The sequence below is a fragment of the Coregonus lavaretus genome (genome assembly GCF_964263955.1).
Source record: "Coregonus lavaretus genome assembly, chromosome: 23".
NCBI lineage: Eukaryota > Metazoa > Chordata > Actinopteri > Salmoniformes > Salmonidae > Coregonus > Coregonus lavaretus.
Genome location: NC_140010.1, coordinates 1,461,924 through 1,474,928, shown reverse-complemented (window position 1 = coordinate 1,474,928; position 13,005 = coordinate 1,461,924). Strand labels below are relative to the sequence as shown.

General features: G+C 43.3%; 1 protein-coding gene across 1 annotated transcript in view; it reads right to left on the bottom strand.

Annotated features, from left to right (window-relative positions):
* Window positions 1-1,409: 1,409 nt before the first annotated feature.
* Window positions 1,410-13,005, bottom strand: part of LOC311150557 (paired mesoderm homeobox protein 1-like) — a gene marked incomplete at both ends in the record, with an annotated part of 34,175 nt that continues 22,579 nt past the window's right edge. Inside the window, 2 exons of the mRNA XM_084188035.1 lie at window positions 1,410-1,542; window positions 12,694-12,875. Coding sequence (XP_084044161.1) covers window positions 1,410-1,542; window positions 12,694-12,875 — 315 coding nt within the window. The remainder of the gene's footprint in view (window positions 1,543-12,693; window positions 12,876-13,005) is intronic.

The following is a 13,005-nucleotide window of genomic DNA, read 5'->3' as shown; positions in this document are numbered from 1 at the left end:
GGAGAGAAGGCTTGGCTCCTCGGGCCACTGCTGGGAAAAGTTCCTTCCCCCTTCCAAGTCCCATATAGTACTATCATAACTCCAGGAGAGAAGGCTTGGCTCCTCGGGCCACTGCTGGGAAAAGTTCCTTCCTCCTTCCAAGTCCCATATAGTACTATCATAACTCCAGGAGAGAAGGCTTGGCTCCTCGGGCCACTGCTGGGAAAAGTTCCTTCCTCCTTCCAAGTCCCATATAGTACTATCATAACTCCAGGAGAGAAGGCTTGGCTCCTCGGGCCACTGCTGGGAAAAGTTCCTTCCTCCTTCCAAGTCCCATATAGTACTATCATAACTCCAGGAGAGAAGGCTTGGCTCCTCGGGCCACTGCTGGGAAAAGTTCCTTCCTCCTTCCAAGTCCCATATAGTACTATCATAACTCCAGGAGAGAAGGCTTGGCTCCTCGGGCCACTGCTGGGAAAAGTTCCTTCCTCCTTCCAAGTCCCATATAGTACTATCATAACTCCAGGAGAGAAGGCTTGGCTCCTCGGGCCACTGCTGGGAAAAGTTCCTTCCTCCTTCCAAGTCCCATATAGTACTATCATAACTCCAGGAGAGAAGGCTTGGCTCCTCGGGCCACTGCTGGGAAAAGTTCCTTCCTCCTTCCAAGTCCCATATAGTACTATCATAACTCCAGGAGAGAAGGCTTGGCTCCTCGGGCCACTGCTGGGAAAAGTTCCTTCCTCCTTCCAAGTCCCATATAGTACTATCATAACTCCAGGAGAGAAGGCTTGGCTCCTCGGGCCACTGCTGGGAAAAGTTTTTCTGACTGTTTGTTTTGGGTTAGAATTCATCACGAGTCCAGAGTTCTCTAGAATTCTACAAAAACTTTCAAAAAGTTTTCAAACCAGCCCAAAAAATGTAGATATCAATATCAACAAGTCTCCCAAAAGTCTCCAAATGTTTGCAATTCTAAGGCAAAGGTGGCGGATATTCTGTTGGTGCCAGAGTCAGGAGAGGAAGTTGGTAACTAAAACTCTCTGTAACAATGTTGAATACGGTCAGTTACCCTCTGGTTTAATGCATCACATTCAGTCTCAATGGTTGGTCACCGTGGCTACGTAGCTAGACAGGATAGGCTCTCTCGGGTTTAGGACCAGTTTTCTGTCGACGATCACGCACATAAAAACACACTAAATACATTCATTTAAATGATGATGTGCCGTCAAAAACAAAGACTGCAGTTTCAACTGGTTGTTGTGTCATCCTTTGGGTCAACGTGATTGCTCTGTCGACCTCTCTAGACTTTGGAAGAAGATTTGATCTTACTCCTCCTCTTCATCAGTTGACAGTAGGCACCTGGTTGAGGCTGTACTCCTCCTCTTCATCAGTTGACAGTAGGCACCTGGTTGAGGCTGTACTCCTCCTCTTCATCAGTTGACAGTAGGCACCTGGTTGAGGCTGTACTCCTTGGCTTTGAGCCGGAGGTTAGCGATGCTGTTAGCCATGTTCATCCCCTGGGCTGAGGTGGGGGGGGAACAGGTGGGGGGGTATGCTACCATGGAACTGTAGAGTTAGGGAGAACATAGAGTTATTATTAAGCTATCTACTAACCCTAACCATAACCATAACACTAACCCTAACACTAACCATATCCCTAACCCTAACCCTAACCATAACACTAACCATAACCCTAACACTAACCATAACCCTAACCATAACCCTAACCCTAACCATAACCCTAACACTAACACTAACCCTAACCATAACCCTTCAACACTAACCCTCAAAATGGCTGTTTAGCCTACTGTCAGTGATTCAAATTACAGACTGATTCTGGATATGATTTAAATTTTTAAAATAGAAAAATATGTAATTTATAACTTCCATTGCACACAAGGACATACTTGTCAAGAGAAAGGAAAAAACTATTTTAACCAGTTTCATACAGTATTTACAGTAGAGCTTGCGTGGACATTCCCATGGGTAATCATAGTATTAGGTCTACAGCATATGGACTGTGAACTCAGTATATGGACTGTGAACTCAGCATATGGACTCTGAACTCAGCATATGGACTCTGAACTCAGCATATGGACTGTGAACTCAGCATATGGACTGTGAACTCAGCATATGGACTGTGAACTCAGCATATGGACTGTGAACTCAGCATATGGACTGTGAACTCAGCATATGGACTGTGAACTCAGCATATGGACTCTGAACTCAGCATATGGACTGTGAACTCAGCATATGGACTGTGAACTCAGCATATGGACTGTGAACTCAGCATATGGACTGTGAACTCAGCATATGGACTGTGAACTCAGCATATGGACTCTGAACTCAGTATACATACAGTGGTTCCTCAATTAAAAGTTTAAAGATTATGCGGCGGGACATTGAGGTAATTTGTGGTTTATTTTGTTACCCTGCATGCTTCATTGCACCAGACCACCACAGGGGGAGCTAGAGCGCTGATTATGCTTTTGGGTACAGCGTTGGGCACAAGGCGCTAATGTGTCTCTACTGAATGAATGAGCGATATAAACCAAATAGAAACTGATAATTGTGCATGACTTCATAATTGAATCTGAATGAACTTAATGACGAGGATGAAGAAGAAGAGGATGATTGAATTTAGAACAATAGTGTAAGGATTGCTCTTCCTCTGTCCCGCGCGCACAACAGCTCACACCCAGAACAAGACACATCTGTTTTGGTTTCTACTTGGTCAGAAGAAACTGTGACACTGTAGCATATTACTTACTAAAACTGTTGATACACGGTTTTTATTGTAAGTGAAACGAAAATGTTCAGTTATATTATATATATATTCCATGATATTCTTAAAATATATGTGTTGACTGACTATAAAGCAGCAAGTGATTTCTACTAAATAAACAAGTTGATGGCGCCTCGGTTACTAGGCAGATCAAATACAACTCAACAAAAAGATTTCACATATTTTCAAGAGCTGAGCTACTTAATTGATTTGCTTTATTTCTTACATTGACCTGTGTAATGTTACTGAATAGATGACAACAATAGAGCGAAGCACCAGGTGACATCGGGAGAGAGTCAGGTGGAGCGTGGGGAGAAAGAAAGCTGTACGGTCAGGATAATACAACACAGTAGGCCAGGTGGAAAATGGTTTAGCAACCTTTCCAATACGTTGGAATGCAAAAGAAGCCATCCAACCTTGATGTCAATGTCAGAATTGTATTTTCACTGAATCTCCGTTAGGATACTGGTTAGCCTACAATTAGGTTGTGGAAATGTTAGGATTATTTGACTCTTCCCTCGCGGTCGTTTAGGCCTACTCTCGACCAAAAAAGCCTGTGACTTGTCTAAATCAATCAATGTGATTTTGTTTCACTGAATCTCCGTCTGTATATTTGGTTAATTCTCTGGCTGGGCAAATAAGAGGAGGTGGTATAGCTCATCTATTATTTAGCTGAATCGGGGACAGTATAGGCAACTCCAAACGCCCGCGGAGGTTGTGAAATACAGGATGAACACGAGACTCACATGTTGCGGTTCATTTATTGTTGTAATTATTCCAGGCTCCCTTTGTTATTTCGTTTTCGTTTTAGAAATAAAATGGTTGAACGAATTAATGATTAATGTGTATATTGAAGTAGCAATTGAAAGAGAACGCTTTGGAGATAATGGGGAAATTACCAGACCAAATGTGAGGACACAACGGTTCACTTGATACAAGACTAAAGTTACAAACGTCTCAATATCACAGACCTGATTTGCCCTAGCGAAAAATGCATCAACCCCTATTAAAAACCTTATCTCAAAACCTGAATATGAATACCTTTGCTGCAAATGTGCCATACGTCCATGCCTGTTATTTTGCATAAATTACACAAACCTAAAACACAACAAGGCAATTATCCAGGCAGACCAGTGGTTGCATTTATCCAGGCAGACCAGTGGTTGCATTTATCCAGGCAGACCAGTGGTTGCATTTATCCAGGCAGACCAGTGGTTGCATTTATCCAGGCAGACCAGTGGTTGCATTTATCCAGGCAGACCAGTGGTTGCATTTATCCAGACAGACCAGTGGTTGCATTTATCCAGACAGACCAGTGGTTGCATTTATCCAGGCAGACCAGTGGTTGCATTTATCCAGGCAGACCAGTGGTTGCATTTATCCAGGCAGACCAGTGGTTGCATTTATCCAGGCAGACCAGTGGTTGCATTTATCCAGGCAGACCAGTGGTTGCATTTATCCAGGCAGACCAGTGGTTGCATTTATCCAGGCAGACCAGTGGTTGCATTTATCCAGGCAGACCAGTGGTTGCATTTATCCAGACAGACCAGTGGTTGCAGGAATAGGCTCAATGTATACATCTGGCCCTTCATTGGACACTGTGTTAACAAACCTCCAAACGAGCTTCAATGCCATACAACACTCCTTCAGTAGCCTCCAACTGCTCTTAAACACTAGTAAAACTAAATGCATGCTCTTCAATCGAACACTGCTGGCACCCGCCCACCCGACTAGAATCACTACTCTCGACGGGTCTGACCTAGAGTATGTGGACAACTACAAATACCTAGGTGTCTGGTTAGAATGTAAACTTTCCTTCCAGACTCACATTAAGCATCTCCAATCCAAAGTTACATCTAGAATCGGCTTCCTATTTCGCAACAAAGCCTCCTTCACTCATGCTGCCAAACATGCCCTCGTAAAACTGACTATCCTACCGATCCTTGACTTCGGCGATGTCATTTACAAAATAGCTTCCAACACTCTACTCAGCAAATTGGATGTAGTCTATCACAGTGCCATCCGTTTTGTCTCCAAAGCCCCATATACTACCCACCACTGTGACCTGTACGCTCTTGTCGGCTGGTCCTCACTACATATTCGTCGCCAAACCCACTGGCTCCAGGTCATCTATAAATAACTGCTAGGCAAATCCCCGCCTTATCTTAGCTCATTGGTCACCATAGCAGCACCCACCCATAGTCTGCGCTCCAGCAGGTATATCTCACTGGTCATTCCCAAAGCCAACACCTCCTTTGGCCGCCATTCCTTCCAGTTCTCTGCTGCTAATGACTGGAACGAACTGCAAAAATCTCTGAAGCTGGAGACTCTTATCTCCCTCACTAACTTTAAGCATCAGTTGTCAGAGCAGCTTACCGATCACTGCACCTGTACACAGCCCATCTGAAATTAGCCCACCCAACTACCTCATCCCTATATTGTTATTTATTTTGCTCTTTTGCACCCCAGTATCTCTATTTGCACATAATCTCTTGCACATCTAGCATTCCAGTGTTAATACTAATTGTAATTATTTTGCACTATAGCCTATTTATTGCCTTACCTCCATAACTTGCTACATTTGCACACACTGTATATATATTTTCTGTTGTATTTTTTTGACTTGATGTTTTTTTACCCCATATGTAACTCTGTGTTGTTGTTTTTTATCGCACTGCTTTGCTTTATCTTGGCCAGGTCGCAGTTGTAAATGATTACTTGTTCTCAACTGGCTTCCCTGGTTAAATAAAGGTGAAATAAAATAAATAAAATAAAAAATGCCAGAGACATTGTCGAACTTAGTAAACTATTTTATTACATCTCATGTGCAAGAATTGGCATCATATGTGAAAGACTATAGACTTCATAAATAAGATCTCACCAATAACGTTTTCAGGTTTGATGATGAATACTACCTCCAAACGAATGGAACATCGATGAGCTCCACGCTATGCTAACCTTTATGTGCGTCATTTTGAAGAACATTCTGTTAACAATGAAATGAAAATCCATTCTTGAATAAAGTCCTGAAGTGGTATCGCTATATTGACGACATCTTTTGCATATGGGGAGGAACGGGAGAAGAGCTGTCAGACTTTATGGCATTACTCAATGACATTGACCCTAATCTCAAATACACTATTGAATGTGACACATTTACATTTTAGTCATTTAGCAGACGCTCTTATCCAGAGCGATTTACAGTTAGTGAGTGCATACATTTTTCATACTGCCCCCCCCCCCCCCCCCCCCCCCCGTGGGAATTGAACCCACAACCCTGGCGTTGCAAGCGCCATGCTCTACCAACTGAGCTACAGGAGGCCCCTTGACACTAAACGTGTTCATTACCTCGATATGTGGATTGAGAAATCAAATGGAACCTTGTTTACAACTCTGTATAGAAAAGAAACCAACAGAACTACTATATTACAAGCGGACAGCTTCCACCCAGAGCCATTAAAAAGAGGACTTCCAAGAAGCCAGTTTTTCAGACTGGGTGGGTTCTGGTGGGCTCTGGTGGGCTCTGGGTGGGCTCTGGGTGGGCTCTGGTGGGCTCTGGGTGGGCTCTGGTGGGCTCTGGGTGGGCTCTGGTGGGCTCTGGGTGGGCTCTGGTGGGCTCTGGGTGGGCTCTGGGTGGGCTCTGGTGGGCTCTGGGTGGGCTCTGGGTGGGTTCTGGTGGGCTCTGGTGGGCTCTGGGTGGGCTCTGGGTGGGCTCTGGGTGGGCTCTGGTGGGCTCTGGGTGGGCTCTGGTGGGCTCTGGGTGGGCTCTGGTGGGCTCTGGGTGGGCTCTGGTGGGCTCTGGGTGGAAGCTGTCTGCTAAATGACTAAAATGTAAATGTGTCACATTCAATAGTGTATTTGAGATTAGGGTAAATGCCATAAAGTCTGACAGCTCTTCTCCCGTTCCTCCCCATATGCAAAAGATGTCGTCAATATAGCGATACCACTTCAGGACTTTATTCAAGAATGGATTTTCATTTCATTGTTAACAGAATGTTCTTCAAAATGACGCACATAAAGGTTAGCATAGCGTGGAGCTCATCGATGTTCCATTCGTTTGGAGGTAATATTCATCATCAAACCTGAAATAGTTATACGTTGTTGGTGAGATCTTATTTATGAAGTCTATAGTCTTTCACATATGATGTAATAAAATAGTTTACTAAGTTCGACAATGTCTCTGGCATTGAGCCTATTCCTGCAACCACTGGTCTGCCTGGATAAATACAACCACTGGTCTGTCTGGATAAATGCAACCACTGGTCTGCCTGGATAAATGCAACCACTGGTCTGCCTGGATAAATGCAACCACTGGTCTGTCTGGATAAATGCAACCACTGGTCTGCCTGGATAAATGCAACCACTGGTCTGCCTGGATAAATGCAACCACTGGTCTGCCTGGATAAATGCAACCACTGGTCTGTCTGGATAAATGCAACCACTGGTCTGCCTGGATAAATGCAACCACTGGTCTGCCTGGATAAATGCAACCACTGGTCTGCCTGGATAAATGCAACCACTGGTCTGCCTGGATAAATGCAACCACTGGTCTGCCTGGATAAATGCAACCACTGGTCTGTCTGGATAAATGCAACCACTGGTCTGCCTGGATAAATGCAACCACTGGTCTGCCTGGATAAATGCAACCACTGGTCTGCCTGGATAAATGCAACCACTGGTCTGCCTGGATAAATGCAACCACTGGTCTGCCTGGATAAATGCAACCACTGGTCTGCCTGGATAAATGCAACCACTGGTCTGCCTGGATAAATGCAACCACTGGTCTGCCTGGATAAATGCAACCACTGGTCTGCCTGGATAAATGCAACCACTGGTCTGTCTGGATAAATGCAACCACTGGTCTGTCTGGATAAATGCAACCACTGGTCTGCCTGGATAAATGCAACCACTGGTCTGCCTGGATAAATGCAACCACTGGTCTGCCTGGATAAATGCAACCACTGGTCTGCCTGGATAAATGCAACCACTGGTCTGCCTGGATAAATGCAACCACTGGTCTGCCTGGATAATTGCCTTGTTGTGTTTTAGGTTTGTGTAATTTATATAAAATAACAGGCATGGACGTATGGCACATTTGCAGCAAATGTATTCATATTCAGGTTTTGAGATAAGGTTTTTAATAGGGGTTGATGCATTTTTCGCTAGGGCAAATCAGGTCTGTGATATTGAGACGTTTGTAACTTTAGTCTTGTATCAAGTGAACCGTTGTGTCCTCACATTTGGTCTGGTAATTTCCCCATTATCTCCAAAGCGTTCTCTTTCAATTGCTACTTCAATATACACATTAATCATTAATTCGTTCAACCATTTTATTTCTAAAACGAAAACGAAATAACAAAGGGAGCCTGGAATAATTAAAACAATAAATGAACCGCAACATGTGAGTCTCGTGTTCATCCTGTATTTCACAACCTCCGCGGGCGTTTGGAGTTGCCTATACTGTCCCCGATTCAGCTAAATAATAGATGAGCTATACCACCTCCTCTTATTTGCCCAGCCAGAGAATTAACCAAATATACAGAAGAGGCTACTCTCTACAATGTGTGGATGAAGCTCTTCATTTGGAATTACGGAAAACACAAGATGAGGCTCTGTCGTAGCCGGCCGTGACCGGGAGACCGGGAGACCCATGGGGCGGCGCACAATTGGCCCAGCATCGTTCCAGGGTAGGGGAGGGAATGGCCGGCAGGGATGTAGCTCAGTTGGTAGAGCATGGCATTTGCAAAGCCAGGGTTGTGGGTTCGATTCCCACGGGGGGGGGGGCCAGTATGAAAAATAAAAAATAATAATGTATGCACTCACTAACTGTAAGTCGCTCTGGATAAGAGTGTCTGCTAAATGACGTGAATGTAATGATGCTCAACCAACACCAGTAGATATACATGGGATTTCCACCCTCCAGACATTATTCCCTAAAGGTCTTAGTGATGAAATGTCCACGCATGTTACGTTGTAAATGTGAACATGAATTATTGCCACCACTTCAGGTTACTCTGATGTTTTTTCTTGCACTGTACCCAATGATTTATGAAAACGTACTTGATAGGTCGATGTCCTCATTGTGGTTTTATATTTACATTTTAGTCATTTAGCAGACGCTCTTACAGGAGCAAGTAGGGTTAAGTGCCTTGCTCAAGGGCACATCGACAGACTTTTCACCTAGTCGGCTCAGGGATTAGAACCAGCGACCTTTCGATTACTGGCACAACGCTCTTAACCACTAAGCTACCTGCCGACCAGATGTTTTACACTATGTACACGCTTCATTAGAATACTTATGACATTCACATTGTTATATTCAGTGGTGTAAAGTACTTAAGTAAAATACTTTAAAGTACTACTTAAGTAGTTTTTTTGGGTATCTGCACTTTACTATTTATATTTTTGCCAACTTTTACTTTTACTTCACTACATTCCTAAAGAAAATAATGTACTTTTTACTCCATACATTTTCCCTGACACCCAAAAGTAGTCGTTACATTTCGACATGAAAATGGTCCAATTCACACACTTATCAAGAGGACGTCCCTGGTCTACTGCCTCTGATCTGGAGGACTCACTAAACACAAACGCTTCGTTTGCAATTATGTCTGAGTGTTTTTTTTATTTTTTTTGGGGGGGGGAATTGTGCCGTCTGGTTCACTTAATATAAGGAATGTACTTTTATACTTAAGTACATTTAAGCAATTCCATTTACTTTTGATACTTAAGTATATTTAAAACCAAATACTTTTAGACTTTTACTCAAGTAGTATTTTACTGGGTGACTTTCACTTTTACTTGAGTCATTTTCTATTAAGGTATCTTTACTTTTACTCAAGTATGACAATTTAGTACTTTTTCACTGGTTATATTTGGTAACAACTTTATTTATTTTCCCTCGACTCCTCCCCCATTCGATGCATTGAAGGGATGTGGGTGAAGCAATGTCTACATGAGGGTGCAAATTAAAAACACTCACAAAAGCTCTGACTAAGGCCTTGAGGCTGATACGTAAAGCTTATTAAAGAGCAGTGATACTATCAAGAGCAGTGATACTATCAAGAGCAGTGATACTATCAAGAGCAGTGATACCATCAAGAGCAGTGATACCATCAAGAGCAGTGATACTATCAAGAGCAGTGATACTATCAAGAGCAGTGTGAGGGTTTCTTCTTTCTTCTCATGTTATTCTATGGTTGCCATGCACCTGCAACAAAGATAGCTCAGATATTTGAGTGCCTTTTGAATTTCGAAGGCACTGTAATAAAACATGAACATCTGAAATGTCTCGAGTCATTAAGTGTTCAACCCCTTTGTTATGGCAAGCCTAAATAAGTTCAGGAGTAAAAATGGGTTTAACCTCTACGGGATCGGTGTCCCGTATACGGGACGGTTGAGCTAACGTGCGCTAATGTGATTAGCATGACTGTTGTAAGTAACAGCAAACTTTCCAGGACATAGACATGTCTTATATTGGCAGAAAGCTTACATTATTGTTAATCTAACTGCACTGTCCAATTTACAGTAGCTATTACAGTGAAAAAATACCATGCTATTGTTTGAGGAGTGCACAACAACAGAAAACTTAGCACGGCAACTGGTTTGATACATTCACCTCTGAAGGTAAATAATGTACTTACATTCAGTAATCTTGCTCTGATTTGTCTTCCTATGGGTCCCAGAGATAAAATGTAGCATAGTTTTGTTTGATAAAATCAATTTTTATATTCAAATGTAGGAACTGGGTTCTACAGTTTGAACCCCTGCTGTCTCTGGCTCCACACCCGCCCCGCCCGGCCGTCTAGATGTGTGAAAGTTAGTGTATAAGCTAATGATCCATCATGAATGACATTCCTGGGAGTGTGTAAACTTACATTTTGTATTACCATATCATTTTTGTATGTTCTCTGTAGTTTTGTACTTGAAAATGTATCAATTGACCAATTCAGCACATTTGGGCAGACTTGATACAAAATAGTCCAGTATTGCAACGCTTCACTGGATCAATCTGAAACATTGCACACACACTGCTGCCATCTAATGGCCAAAATCTCAATTATGCCTTTCTCTTGCATTTCAAAGATGATGGAACAAAAACAAAATTCATGTTTTTTTGTTTGTATTATCTTTTACCAGATCTAATGTGTTATATTCTCCTACATTCATTTTACATTTCCACAAACTTCAAAGTGTTTCCTTTCCATGGTATCAAGAATATGCATACAGTGAGGGAAAAAAGTATTTGATCCCCTGCTGATTTTGTACGTTTGCCCACTGACAAAGACATGATCAGTCTATAATTTTAATGGTAGGTTTATTTGAACAGTGAGAGACAGAATAACAACAAAAAAATCCAGAAAAACGCATGTCAAAGATGTTATAAATTGATTTGCATTTTAATGAGGGAAATAAGTATTTGACCCCTCTGCAAAACATGACAGTACTTGGTGGCAAAACCCTTGTTGGCAATCACAGAGGTCAGACGTTTCTTGTAGTTGGCCACCAGGTTTGCACACATCTCAGGAGGGATTTTGTTCCACTCCTCTTTGCAGATCTTCTCCAAGTCATTAAGGTTTCGAGGCTGACGTTTGGCAACTCGAACCTTCAGCTCCCTCCACAGATTTTCTATGGGATTAAGGTCTGGAGACTGGCTAGGCCACTCCAGGACCTTAATGTGCTTCTTCTTGAGCCACTCCTTTGTTGCCTTGGCCGTGTGTTTTGGGTCATTGTCATGCTGGAATACCCATCCACGACCCATTTTCAATGCCCTGGCTAAGGGAAGGAGGTTCTCACCCAAGATTTTACGGTACATGGCCCCGTCCATCGTCCCTTTGATGCGGTGAAGTTGTCCTGTCCCCTTAGCAGAAAAACACCCCCAAAGCATAATGTTTCCACCTCCATGTTTGACGGTGGGGATGGTGTTCTGGGGTCATAGGCAGCATTCCTCCTCCTCCAAACACGGCGAGTTGAGTTGATGCCAAAGAGCTCGATTTTTGCTCATCTGACCACAACACTTTCACCCAGTTCTCCTCTGAATCATTCAGATGTTCATTGGCAAACTTCAGACGGCCCTGTATATGTGCTTTCTTGAGCAGGGGGACCTTGCGGGCGCTGCAGGATTTCAGTCCATCACGTCGTAGTGTGTTACCAATTGTTTTCTTGGTGACTATGGTCCCAGCTGCCTTGAGATCATTGACAAGATCCTCCCGTGTAGTTCTGGGCTGATTCCTCACCGTTCTCATGATCATTGCAACTCCACGAGGTGAGATCTTGCATGGAGCCCCAGGCCGAGGGAGATTGACAGTTCTTTTGTGTTTCTTCCATTTGCGAATAATCGCAACAACTGTTGTCACCTTCTCACCAAGCTGCTTGGCGATGGTCTTGTAGCCCATTCCAGCCTTGTGTAGGTCTACAATCTTGTCCCTGACATCCTTGGAGAGCTCTTTGGTCTTGGCCATGGTGGAGAGTTTGGAATCTGATTGATTGATTGCTTCTGTGGACAGGTGTCTTTTATACAGGTAACAAACTGAGATTAGGAGCACTCCCTTTAAGAGTGTGCTCCTAATCTCAGCTCGTTACCTGTATAAAAGACACCTGGGATCCAGAAATCTTTCTGATTGAGAGGGGGTCAAATACTTATTTCCCTCATTAAAATGCAAATCAATTTATAACTTTTTTGACATGCGTTTTTCTGGATTTTGTTGTTGTTATTCTGCCTCTCACTGTTCAAATAAACCTACCATTAAAATTATAGAATGGTCATCTCTTTGTCAGGGGGCAAATGTACAAAATCAGCAGGGGATCAAATAATTTTTTCCCTCACTGTATATGACATGTGTTTTTAATTAAATCCCAGCCTGTATATGACATACAGTATGGTTTAAAACCCAAATCCAAAGAGCTGAGACGGTTACCTGTCCTGTCCTTACCTGTAGGGTGAGGAGGAGCCCCAGGACAGGTAGTCATTGGGTCGAGGGGCGGGGCGAGGTACGATTGGCTGCTCCACCGCCGCTAGGTCACGAGAGTAGGCCTTTATCATGGAGGCATTTTTACTGGCCAGCATGGCACGCTCGTTACGACGGAACTTAGCCCTCCTGTTCTGAAACCACACCTGGAGAGAGAGAGGACAGGTGCCACATTGTTAGAGAGAGAGAGTATAGGTAAACATTGTTAGAGAGAGCGAGAGAGAGGACAGGTGGACATTTTTAGAGAGAGAGAGAGGACAGATAGAACATCGTTAG